At 39.1% G+C, this 13,652-nt stretch overlaps 2 protein-coding genes across 2 annotated transcripts; both read right to left on the reverse strand.

Annotated features, from left to right (window-relative positions):
• Nucleotides 1-418: 418 nt before the first annotated feature.
• On the reverse strand, nt 419-6,990 carry LOC124287136 (toll-like receptor 4). The gene is given in 3 exon segments (XM_046723620.1): nt 419-2,413; nt 2,416-3,811; nt 6,914-6,990. Coding segments are annotated over 3 exon segments (2,601 nt in total). The 5' UTR covers nt 6,926-6,990; the 3' UTR covers nt 419-1,220.
• A 4,211-nt stretch (nt 6,991-11,201) lies between these two features.
• LOC124287137 (toll-like receptor 4) lies at nt 11,202-12,506 on the reverse strand. Its single transcript, XM_046723621.1, has one exon. It carries the CDS (start codon nt 12,504-12,506, stop codon nt 11,202-11,204), a length of 1,305 nt encoding a protein of 434 aa, XP_046579577.1.
• Between the last annotated feature and the right edge of the window lie 1,146 nt (nt 12,507-13,652).

Below are 13,652 nucleotides of genomic sequence, written 5' to 3' on the forward strand. Positions count from 1 at the left end.
TCGTAAGTGATTTTGTGAATGAACCACAAACGCATTTTGTGTTTATGATGTCAGTTTAATGGGAACATCTATGTCTCTATATAAATACTCACAATAATACAAGGAGAATACATGATATACATATATAAATACACACAATAATACAAGGAGAATACATGATATACATATATAAATACACACAATAATACAAGGAGAATACATGATAATTGATGTTAACCTCAGGACTTAGTTAAGGATTTAAGTAGGAATTGACATAATACACTTACTACTATACACGCTCCATGTTGTGTACTATGAAAATGCACATACAATACATATATAAATACACCCAATAATACAAGAATACATGATATACATGTATAAATACACACAATGATACAAGGAGAATACATGATATACACATATAAATACACACAATAATACAAGGATGAAAGGAATATAGTTAATCCATGCTTTTAACAGTTCATTTCTTAAAGATAAAGCATGTTTTACATATATGGCAAGTTGAAGAATAACGGTTTCATTATTTCAGGATAAAATTGACACAATTTGAAAACAGATAGTAGCTTCATACTGTCTTTGGCATAGTCTGTGATCATTAATTCTTCAAAATAATAATACAATGTCTTATTGAATGGTGCATTTATCAATGTCTCCATGAGTATTATTGCCAGAAATGATATAGACAAAGGTTCGTCTTTACACGATTTGTTTGGTTGTACAGTCAACAAACTATCGCAAAGAAGGGACATTAGCATTAAACTTTACTATTTCCTATGCATTATTCAATAGGATTTGGGATCAAATTAGACGTTACTGAAATACTCAAGTGGTATCTGAAAAGAGTTTTCCAGAATACAAAGATCTTGACAAAAGGTAATCCTTTTGCAGAAATGTCTGCTCAAAATGTGAATTAAAACTCACTTAATTTAGTTGCACCCGTTTTATTTACAAACTCAGGACTTGAAAATACCTTTAGTCCGAACTCACTCACTCACAAACTTCGAGATACAAGTATTGTACTAAATACAACTACAAATATAGCTATATTGCTATACTCGTATCTACAAAAGTACAAAAACTCATGAACTTTTACCTTATCAAATAACTTCTAGTTCAGTAGACAAAACACTAGGTAAAAGAGTAGAAAATGCTGGCATGAGAATACAAATGTACACTTTAAAGCTGGTGACTCCACAAATCGTCGCATTTTTCTTTTTCTATAAGCTACGTATTGCCCGCTCGAGATTCTGCCAGAACACTTCTTGACCATCCTGATCATCCGTGTACTCTACATAGGAATCTTGACGCATCAACTCCACAATGTCAGGGGTCAGGTCCTTCACGGGGATGTTCTCCAGTACAACAGCCAGCAGGGTGTTCCGTCCTGTGTAGATACTCTCCATCTTAGCCATCTCCACTTCGTACTTACACCAGTAGCTCCTCAAGAAGTGTCTTGACAGGACAATCACCGTCTTCCTGCTGGATTTCACGGCGTTCAGGATGTTGGCAGCGATAGCTTCCCCAGCGAGAAAGTCTCGGTGATGAATACAGAGCTTTAGACCTTGCATCTCTTCAAGCCTCTGCCTCATGTTCCTTACTACAAGTCCACGGTCCTCATCAGCGTAGGATATGAAGGCATCAAACTCGAACTCCTGTTCCTCCTCCTCTACAGGCAGGTAGCCTCTGTGTCGGTTTCTGGCAACGTAGTAGAGGTACCTCAGTTTCCACCTGTATCTGTACACGATGCTTGTCACGGCAAATGCCAACACCAGCAAGATGAGACTGAGCATCCCAATCACCACCCCAGTGTAGGATGCACAGCTCTTGTCCAGTTCCATTATGATATCTTGTAGGTTGCTCATGTTTTTCTTGCGACCATTTGACCCTGTACAGAGTAGGTCTTGAACATTGTATACTCTGCTTCGTTCACTGTCCAGCCACTTCAAGAAGCTCAGTGTCTCACATGTACATTTCCATGGGTTTTTATGAAGCTTCATTTTCAGTCCTTTGCTCCCACTGTCATCAATCTGATTTCTAAAGGTTACATCAAGCTGCTCAAAGAGATTATCGGTGAGATCTAAAAGTTCCAAGTTTATCAGGTCCCCAATGTTGGCATTCCACGTATTCAAATAGTTGGACCCAACACTCAAAAACTGAAGACGTTCTAAGCCCTTAAAAACGTCTCTTGGAAGAGTACTCAGTTTATTATTTGATAGATCCAGGTATTCGAGCTTGAATAGTTTACGAAATGTTTCATTATGTAATGTATAGCCAACGTAATTGAAGCTTATGTTCAGTATTCTCAAAGATATAAAATCATCAAAGAAGTGTGGGTTTACATAATCACAATAATTGTGTGATCCATCAAGGAATTCTAGATGATGAAGCCCAATAACTGGTCCAACCACCGTGTAAAGAAATTATATGACACATCCAAAACCATAAGTCTGTTTTCACCAAATTTCATTCTGGGAATGGTGTAACTCAGTTCCGCATTGCTGAAGTTTGCATATGTTCCTTTCGGGGGAATATTTATGGTGAAATTACCTGGCCATGGTGCGTCACCAATAAAAACATCTTCAAGTGGAGAAAAATATTGTTTTATAGAGTTTGATACAGAACTTTCCAAAGCTCGTGAAGTGTCGCCATGAGTCATATGAGGGCTGGCGTCTAAATCAGTGAGGAAAGAATCAAGCTGTACTGAAAATGGATTAGTGTGGGACATGTGACCCGACGAAGCATCCACAAACTGGAGGTTGGTCATAGATGTTAGTGTTAGAATATACAAACCAAACAAAAACATGTTTTTTCGCAATGAAAGAACTTTCAGGGTTTGTGGCATTAGGACGGGTACTCGAGGATCCAGTAATTCTATCCGGTTGTCATCCAAATGTAATTCTTCAAGGACCATACCAGACATGTATTTAATGTGTTCCACAGTTACGAGAAGGCCGATACCTCGATATCTGTACAGTTTATTGGCTCTTAGAATTTTCAGTGAAGAATTACGAAGACCGTAAAAACTTGCAGAAACCTTGTCAAATCCAAGATCGGAATTTCGGGATATGTCTAACATGTGAATGTTTTGGAGAGGTTCAAATGCAGATTGACCAATATCAGTTATTTCACAATCTGTCATGTCTAAGTGTGTTATTCTCTTTAAATAGCGGAATGTTTCATTCAACACGTCCCTCATGTTGCAGTTTCCTCCAATCTTTAGTGTCGTGATGTTGGTGTATTTAAATCCTTCTCCAAACGTTCGATTTCTCAGCCCATCAATGTGAAGTTCCTCAAGGGAAACCAGATCCTGCAAAGTTTCATCTGGGTACTGGAGTAAATAGATTTCTGCTTGTGAATTATCAAGTTGTCCTTCAAATTCTACCGGAGAATTATTTTCCATTTTCAAAACCTTCAGTTTCTTCTGGAACCGGAACAGTCCTTTTGGATAAACACTTTTACACAAAGATAGATGATTATGGCTAAGCACTAGAACGTGTAAATCTGTTAGCTCAACAAAATCGTTTCTCCTAAGCATGTAGAGTTTGTTGAATGACACATCCAGGCGTTTTAAAGAGGTATACTTCTTCAGTTGTTTACCAATATTTGTCATTCTGTTATGACTCAGACTCAGCTCTGTGATATTGTATGGGAGGTGACCGGGAACTGATGGTAACGATCTGTTTGAACAATCCGCAATGACTTCATCCTTTGTTTCAAAACAACTGCAAGGGTGGCAATCAAGCGATGATCCATCTGCTGACACCAGGACCACCATCAGCCACATGGGTATCCCAAGTCCACTCTGAAAGTAGTTAATAGTTATCATTGTTAATAGACAGTTTTATATTTCTAACACAATTCTAACAATCTAAATCTTGTTAATGAATCACTATCAAATTGTGATGAAATTTATTGTTGACAAAAATGTGAATCCTGCACCATCGGTGGAACCCGTCACAAGCATGTATAAAGGCAACTAAATTGCTCACCTAAAAAAACATGGGTAATAGTCAAAACAGGGAATTTTCTTAAACGTTTTACAAACCTTACGGAGGCCCTGCATGTTGTGTGTTATGTCATGCATCAAATCTAAAATTGTCCGCCCTATGTCTTCCACAAAACTGTTAAAAGCTCATCAACGGCCTTGAATGTTGTAACCAGAGTTGTATGGTAGACAATGCGTGTTTGTATTGCGAAACTTGTGCAATGTAGACACTAAAAGCTGGAGCTGATAGAATACTGCTCGACAAAAGAGGAATTTTGAAGACATTTCTCAGTTCTTGAATCCGGATAGTTTTTGGATCGCTGTGGATCATTTTTGATCGATCTAAATATGAAGCATACTTGCCTGTTTAGCTGGTTCCATTATTTTAGTATTGATTATGATCAGGTTGGCCAATCAGTGAGCTAATAGGATTCATAATTCACATCTTTAAACCTGTATGTAATTATATAAATTGCCCTTCCTTGGTTGAATGAAGGATTTGGGTTAATACATTTGTTGAATCCAGGAATACTGTATGTCTCCTCTTTAATAGATCTTTGAAATTCAGCAAGATGAGACATGAAACTTTCCATCTGAGCGTCAAGCCAACAGCTGATAGTGCCGATTTCTTCCTTAGTTAAGATACATACCTTACGTTTGCTAAAACATACAGTAGCGTTGCTTACATGTAATGGTTATGTCCTTAGTGGAAGCATCTACAAGTACATGATTGCCATTTATGCACGTAAATGTGTTGTGAAATACCATGTCCTGCACACGTGTGGCACAGGCACAAACAGATGTTAATTGCTATGGTGCTACATCGGTATTGATATATGTCCCTTGTACGTTTTGTATTGGCAAACCTTTCGGGGTTTGGAAAAGCCTTTCTGCAAGGACAATAGTACTCGTAAATATCGTAAGGCATAATAGATTCCAAGTGCAAGAAAGGAACTTTTTTTCAACTTCCATTATGATTCAGTTTTCTATGTCTTCAAAGCCTTTGATAATGTCCTTTTGGAAAAGTAGACATAATGAATCTTTCTTCATTGCAATTATGAAACACACATGGGGTTTAGAAATTAAAGTTGATTAGTCCTGTCTCAAAGAAAAAAATGCTGGCAAACTTTCTAAACTGTAACTACTCCTAAACAGCTCAGGATTCTGATCTTAGGGCTAAGGTGATCGTGACTCCATACTTTAACATTGGTCTATTGGTAGTCGTACCACTAAGAACGCTTTGTGGAACGGCACCCAGGTGTCTTGTGGCAAGGTCAACACCACAACCATAATGAGTGAGTGAGTGAGTTTAGTTTTACGCCGCTTCTACCAATATTTCAGCAATATCACGGCAGGCTTCACACATTGTACCCATGTGGGGAATCGAACCCGGGTCTTCGGCATGACGAGCGAATGATTTAACCACGAGGATATCCCATACCACCACCACAGAGGTGTTGAGCACAGGGAACTGAATGCCGTATACACTGTGTCATCCTATAATCATTCATCCGTGATCACGATGGGTAAAACCAAGGACTGCAATTGTTTCCTTGCACGAAAGCCACCTTTCCTCAGGTGTAACAAGAGAGTATGCTCGGTTTGTCAGACAATGAAGTGGGGGTTATGTTTGTGTATTACATATCTCGCCGTTGTCATTCTCTTTGTTGTTGTCTTCAGACAAGTGGAAGAATATCAGGACAATCTGAAATCCAATGCCTTTTAACAAAAGAACAAGAGAATTCTTCAGCGTCTTTTCTTTAGGTTCAATTTGAGCTCAGTTTCTCATGGCAGATTCCATCACAATGAATATTATTGCGTGGTTACGTCTTCTTGACGTCAGCTCACATTTATTCTTGTTGTTTTTTTAAGGAAATTGAGTTGAACAATAAATTGTGATAAAATAAAGGTTGTAAATAGAAAGTGAAAGGATTTTTTAGATATGCAAAATAATAAGGAGATTATTAGTGCCTGTACCTTCAAAGATTTGTTTGTTTGTTGTTTAACAAAACACTTAATATTCCAGCTATTCGGTTTCCAGCGGCGGTTTGTACATATTCGGGTCTGGGCCAGACAGACCAAACATGAGCATCGATCCACGCAATTGGAATAAGATGACAAAATGTGTTGTTGTATTGTTAGAAAATTGTGCCCCGGAGATGATGCTTCGGATCCACTTCAAAATCAGTGTGTGAAATAGCCACTGGCCCGCTAGTAAAAATCCAGTCGGGCCAGGAAATCATCACAGTCACTGGCCCGACTGACTAGTGAATTTTCATGGGGTCATTTTGTAAATATATCACTCTCTCCGGCTTGATAAATTATAATACACTTTTAAATCATGCAAGATTATGGCCTGATACAAATGATCATCATGTTAGCAGCTTCATGATGAAACCAGTGTCTACATTCAAATTTCGGACTTGTGAAATATTCTGTGGCATAGCTAGCCCGACTGTCCCAACTCTGGTTGCTGGTGATCAAAAGCCCATAACTTCATTGCATTGTTATGACTAATCATAGTGTAAAGTAAATACTAATTTCAAATATACAACTGTGATATTCTCGTCATTTCACTATCTTTTATCGACAGGTTCTATATAGTCAGATTTAGCTAAAATTAATGTATGAAGTGTTACAGTGACAGTGTTGTTGAAATATTCCCGACGTGATTCGAAATCTTAATTCGCTCACATTAAAGGCAGCTATAGCTCGACCTATCAGAGACCACCAATTGAGACATAAATTGGAGGTTCTAAACTTAGGGTACAATAAACACGTGAGTATGTATGCTGGAAAGGAATTCGCGTCAGTCGACATAGTAAAATGGAAAGATACAAAATTCAGTGAAAGTGGATTTGGTTTTCAGAAATACATTTGGGTGTGTTATTTGTTATATGTTAAATAGTAAATCTACACACTTACCCATAGGTTCATGGTTGAGTATTTGAACTATCAACACCTTGCACAATCCGGAGACAACTGCCCGAGAGAGTCCTTACGCTACAGACGTCTGTCAGAGACTGGCCTATAACTTTAAACTACTTCCTGGTTTAATGTCACATACAGATTCAGGCAGGTCAGTTTGAACAAAAGAAGACCCCCACAGAGCTTTATTTTGAATACGTACATTGTAAATTATATCCGAAATAGCGTGAGTATCGTTGTGAATGCTATTATGGTCAGTTTGTTAATGTTTGTCTGTGTGTCTAGTGGCCTCATTTCGTGCAAACTATTAACGACCAAACAATATTCGATTATTTAGTGTACGGCTTCTCGCGTTCCATATTTTTCAAATAGCCTTATAATCCATGTTCAGGTTGCGACACCTCATATTCAATAATTCGTTCCACATCACCAAATATTCCACATTCTTTCAACGTCACCTCATACTCCACATTGTGTCCACGTTACCCAGTATTCCACATTGTTCCCACGTTGGTAAAGTTTTCCACATTCTGTGCTCGTCTCAAGGTGAGTGAGTGAGGTTTTACGCCACTTTCAGCAATATCCCGGCAAAACGACGACAGGAAACCCATGTGGAGGATTGAACCATAGTATTCATAGAGAGAACGCTTTTACCACTAGGCTACCCCATCACCCCTATACGGATTAGAAGTACGTTTTGTATCGTAAAGTGTAAGCATGAAAGTATAGGAACGTGGCGGTCTTGATGGGAAGAAGCCAAACAAACTGCACTATCGCTGGTTATGGATCCGTAAAGCCAATAACGAAGTAAAACCATCTCTTTGGTAATATTAGTTACACGGCTTATTACCAGATATTCAAAGATGCTTCTCCAAATGATCAAAGGCGCCGACAGCACCTTATCTGATGATAAAGTACACTTTTTGCGTTACGTCTGTGCATTTGCCACTCCACTGGCGTCACCAGGCCATTCTAGTCTGCCCCCTCGTAATCAAAACGTACTCCTGTAAACCGACGTCACGATGTAGTCCATGATCCAGATGAGATTTCACCACCAAATTGAGGGGCAAACAGCCACTATGATTTTCATATAGCTTAAGGTATGCAGTTTATGGAATCACGTGATGGACACCCCCATGCCAGGCTAAATCGCCATTTTCTTGAATCCGACCATCTGTCTAAAAAACTATGCTACAGCTGAAACTAAGCATAAGACATATAATTGTGCGGTGAAATGTGTTCAGTATTCAATTTCCCACATTTTGATATGTAATCTGTGGGGGTTCAGCATGATTATTTTTGTATAATTAGGAAAAATGTATGAAAAAATACGATTTCCCCCTAAAATGCAGATATTTTGTTAATTTCTGTCAGTTGTCATTGCCTTGTGTAGTCTCCTTCAGTGACAGTACAACTCTTTTTAGCATCTATTTTCTTGATTTGCAATTTCTTAACTCGTCTAATATCACTGGTCGAAACAATAGGTTTAACTTTTCGAAGGAAAACATGTCTCGGGTCGATTCACAATTAAACAGCGACAGTCACACTAAACCTATGTCAACAGTCCCACAATGCATCTGTGGTATGTCGCGTGACAAGTCAGCTTATCTGGATTTACTGCCCTAAATTTACGTGCGACGTTCAAATTGTCCTATATGGTTTACGATAAAGATATCACGATAAAGGTGCCTCACGATATGATAAGTATTGCGATACTGAGTTCACGATACAATACGTATCTCGATAGTGAGGTCACGATACGATATGTAGATACGTATCGTAATAAGGAAAGGATCATGAACAGTGACAGATTCAAACACACACGTGCCTTTGTGCACATAACGGCTCCTCTGTTTCCCATCGTGTGTTTTCTCTGACGACCAGGACGTCGTCATATGAGCGAAATATTCTCAAGCACGACGTTAAACCCAATTTCACCTCACCTCACCTCTGACGACCAGGCTTGCTTGCTTTGTAGATTTTTACGTGCGCTTTCCGAGATGTTGAATATTTTACACACGACCTGACGATATATTGAGTGAGGGAGTGAGTGAGTATGGTTTTACGCCGCTTTTAGCAATATTCCAGCAATATCACGGCGGGGGACACCAGAAATGGGCTTCACACACTGTGCCCATGTGGGGGATTCGAACCCGGGTCTTCGGCGTGACGAGCGGACGCTTTAACCACTAGGCTACCCCACCGCCCCGACGATATATTGATACATAAGCCAACTTTACGGGTTTAAGAAGGATTCATTCTACCCGTAAAACTTAAGTGTACTATTCCCTATGCATTGGCTTTTCACCAATAAGAAAATACCTCTTATTTATCTAATAGGTAATAAGCGTTGATATCGCTTAGAATGAACGTCATATTGTTAGACAATTCTGATTGCGGTATTAAATAACAAACCAAAAATGATATTGCTACAGAACAGCTACATGACGCTACAAATATTACATCTATGACCAAAGTGGTTTTATGAATGAACCACAAACGCAGGTAGCGTTTACGATGTCAGTTTAATGGCAGAATAAATCGAACAAATAATACAGTACGATATGATGTTCTACATATGTATTTATGTATATGTCATGAAAATTGATGTTAACCTTAGAAACCCACTTGAGTGCATAACATAAATATTCACAGTAAAATATCAAACACCTTCACCTGAACATGTATACTAACGGAAAAAAGTCATTTGAATGTTATAAAAATAACTCTAAATAAACATATAGCAAAGCGCTTTGCATGAAATTTGATGTCACGTATCGCGTTGGCACGTGCACAATGAACTTATTCAGCTTCTGCATGCTTTTTGACACCTGAAGTTGTGGATATACGTTAATATCAACCTAAACTGCGCGTACGTCATGCCACGCCTTACAGAAAATCAGCGTCTCCGCGCCCTGGGTATGCTGGAGACCATTTTGGCCTTTTTGGTGTCGATCGAAACACGATCTCATTTCTATGGAGACGTTTTCAACATAATGGGAACACGAAAGATTTGCCTCGGACCGGCCGTCCACGCGTGTTGTCACGTCAGGAGACAAGATTGGGATGGTATTTTGTTCACTGACGAGACGATATTGCATCTGGACAGTTCAGATGGCAGGGCAAGGGTGTACAGACGGCGAAGTTAACGGTATGCTGATACGTGCATTGTTTAACATCGAGAGTTTGGTGGCGAAGAGTTATGATATGGGGAGACGTCACATCTCCTGATTGAACACAACTTGACATTGTCATCCGTTCATTCAAGAACATTAACTTCACGCATCAGCAAGATAATGCCCGTCAACATATCGCTCGTGTTGTGACAGATTTCCTGAGACAGCAGAACACTCTGGTACTCCCCTGGCCAACTGTTTCTCCGTACCTGTCCCTTATCGAGCAAACAAAATCAGCCATTGACGTTAACTGAATTGGGACAAGCGTTGGTTAAGACATGGAACAGCATTCCCCAAGCGTTTCTCTTGGGGAGAATTTGTGAAATGAATTTGTGAACTGACTATTGACACCACATCTCTTCAAGAGCATGTCAAAATGCCTAGTGTCAAATCATACAGATTTCGATATTATATTGTCAACAGTTAAACAGTGATTACGGAAAACACCACAAATCATATTATTATCGTTTTGCATTAAAAATGGCAAATCTTATGTTCGTATAAAAGCCAATGACCTATATACAGAGAAAGTACCTATTTACATATTTCAGTAGTACTTCACTTCGCACATATTTCTGCTGAAATTATTCCAGCATTTTTTTAACCTTTGTCTCATTTCATGAGTTTGAGATCAGTCAGTATTTCCATATCAGTTTTCTGATGTATAAAATATTGATTTTAATCACTTACCTCATATTACGGTTATTCATATATACATAGTTAGATGTGTAACTTTAGTTGACAAATAAATACACAATTTACTAAAAACTAATCTGAATAATCCAGGTGTTATTTGCACAGTGGTTTCTGAGGAGAGTTTTACAACAAAGGTCTTGACGAAAGCTCCTCATTTTTCAGAAATGTCTGCTCAAAATGTGAAGTTAATCTCATTTAATTTAGTTGCACCCGTTTTAGCAACAAACTCAACAGCTATTGTCCGGACTCACTCACTCACAAACCTTGATATACAAGTATTGTATATATTGTCATACTCCTATATACAACAAGCTCTAGATCGGAAGAAAAAACAGTGTGTTAAAGAACAGAAAATGTTGAAATATGCATAGAAATGTACACTTTAAAATAGGTGACTCCGATGAATCATCACATTATAATCTACGTATTGCCCGCTCCAGATTCTGCCAGAACACTTCTTGACCATCCTGATCATCCGTGTACTCTACATAGGAATCTTGACGCATCAACATCATAATGTCAGGGGTCAGGTCCTTCACAGGGATGTTCTCCAGTACAACAACCAGCAGGGTGTTCCGTCCCGTGAAGATACTCTCCATCTTAGCCATCTCCACTTCGTACTCACACCAGTAGCTCTTCAAGAAGTGTCTTGACAGGACAATCACCGTCTTCCTGCTGGATTTCACGGCGTTCAGGATGTTGGCAGCGATAGTTTCCCCAACGAGAAAGTCTCGGTGAAGAATACAGAGCTTTAGACCTTGCATCTCTTCAATCCTCTGCCTCATGTTCCTAACTACAAGTCCACGGTCCTCATCAGCGTAGGATATGAAGGCATCAAACTCGAACTCCTCTTCCTCCTCTTTTACAAGCAGGTAGCCTCTGTGTCGGTTTCGGGCAACGTAGTAGAGGTACCTCAGTTTCCACCTGTATCTGTACACGATGCTTGTCACGGCAAATGTCAGGACCAGCATGATGACACTGAGCATCCCAATCACCACCCCAGTGTAGGATGCACAGCTCTTCTCCAGTTCCATTATGATGTCTTGTAGGTTGCTCATGTTTTTCTGGCCACCATTTGACCCTGTACAGAGTAGATCTTGAACATCATAAACACTACTTCGTTTAATGTCCAGCCACTTCAAGAAGCTCAGTGTCTCACATGTACATTTCCATGGGTTTTTATGAAGCTTCATTTTCAGTCCATTGCTCCCATTGTCATCAATCTGATTTCTAAAGGTTACATCAAGCTGCTCAAAGAGATTATCGGAGAGATCTAAAAGTTCCAAGTTTATCAGGTCCCCAATGTTGGCATTCCACGTATTCAAAAAGTTGGACCCAACACTCAAGTACTGTAGATTTTCTAAGCCCTTAAAAACGTCCCTTGGAAGAGTACTCAGTTTATTATTTGATAGATCCAGGTGTTCGAGCTTGAATAGTTTACGAAATGTTTCATTATGTAATGTGTAGCCAAGATAATTGAAGCTTATGTTCAGTATTCTCAACGAAATGAAATCATCAAAGAAGTGTGTGTTTATAAAATCACAATAATTGTGTGATCCATCAACGAATTCTTGATGATGAAACCCAACAACTGGTCCAACCCACCGAGTAAAGAAATTATATGACACATCCAAAATCTTAAGTCTATTTTTACCAAATCTCATTCCAGGAATGGTGTAACTCAGTTTCTCGTTGCTGAAGTTTGCATGTGTTTGCATTCGGTGGAATATTTATGGTGAAATTACATGTTTCTTATAGGGCCACGGTATGTCACCAGTAGAATTATCTTTAAATGGAGAAATATCATGTTTCGTAGAGTTGGTGACATAATGTTTCATTCAACACGTCCCTCATGTTGCAGTTTCCTCCAATCTTCAGTGTCGTGATGTTGGTGTATTTAAATCCTTCTCCAAACGTTCGATTTCTCAGCCCATCAATGTGAAGTTCCTCAAGGGAAATTAGATCCTGCAAAGTTTCATCTGGGTACTGGAGTAAATTTATTTCTGTTTGTGAATTTTGGAGTTGTCCTTCAAATTCTACCGGAGAATGATTTTCCATTTTCAAAACCTTCAGTTTCTTCTGGAACCGGAACATTCCTTTTGGATAAACACTTTTACGCAAGAAAAGCTGATTATTGCTAAGCACCAGAACGCGTAACTCTGTTAGCTCAACAAAGTCGTTTCTCCTAAACATGTAGAGTTTGTTGAATGACACATCCAGGCGTTTTAAAGAGGTATACTTCTTCAGTTGTTTACCAATATTTGTCATTCTGTTATGACTCAGACTCAGCTCTGTGATATTGTATGGGAGGTGACCGGGAACTGATGGTAAGGATCTATTTGAACAATCTGCAATGACTTCATCCTTTGTTTGAAAACAACTGCAGAGGCTGCAATGAAGTGATGATCCATCTGCTGACACCAGGACCACCATCAGCCACATGGGTATCCCAAGTCCACTCTGAAAGTAGTTATCATTGTTATAAGTACAACAGTCTAGTAGACGTTTAGAGGGGAATGGGGGAGAGGAGGGAAGAGTTGTTAGGAGCAGGAGGGCAGTAAACGGGAATTGTCCAGCCATTATTGAACGAAATCTGATGCCTGTGATTTACAATTTTTGTCAGCTGCGTGGGTTTTTGCTCATATTCACTCCAGCAAACAAACCGAATGATCCAGTCCCGAATGCAAACACGTAAAGCCGCACTGTTATATTCATATGTGTAATTCATTTCTGAAGATCTCGGCATCAACATCCCAACGTTTATACTATAGAGGCTTTATTTGTGTTCTGTGCAGCTTTGCTTTCACTAAGGGTTTAAGTTCTTTGTGACAAAGACAAAGTCTGGGAACAAGATGAATCAACAC

Source organism: Haliotis rubra, unplaced genomic scaffold (genome assembly GCF_003918875.1).
Source record: "Haliotis rubra isolate DU_JTF1 unplaced genomic scaffold, ASM391887v1 Scf4, whole genome shotgun sequence".
Classification (NCBI taxonomy): domain Eukaryota; kingdom Metazoa; phylum Mollusca; class Gastropoda; order Lepetellida; family Haliotidae; genus Haliotis; species Haliotis rubra.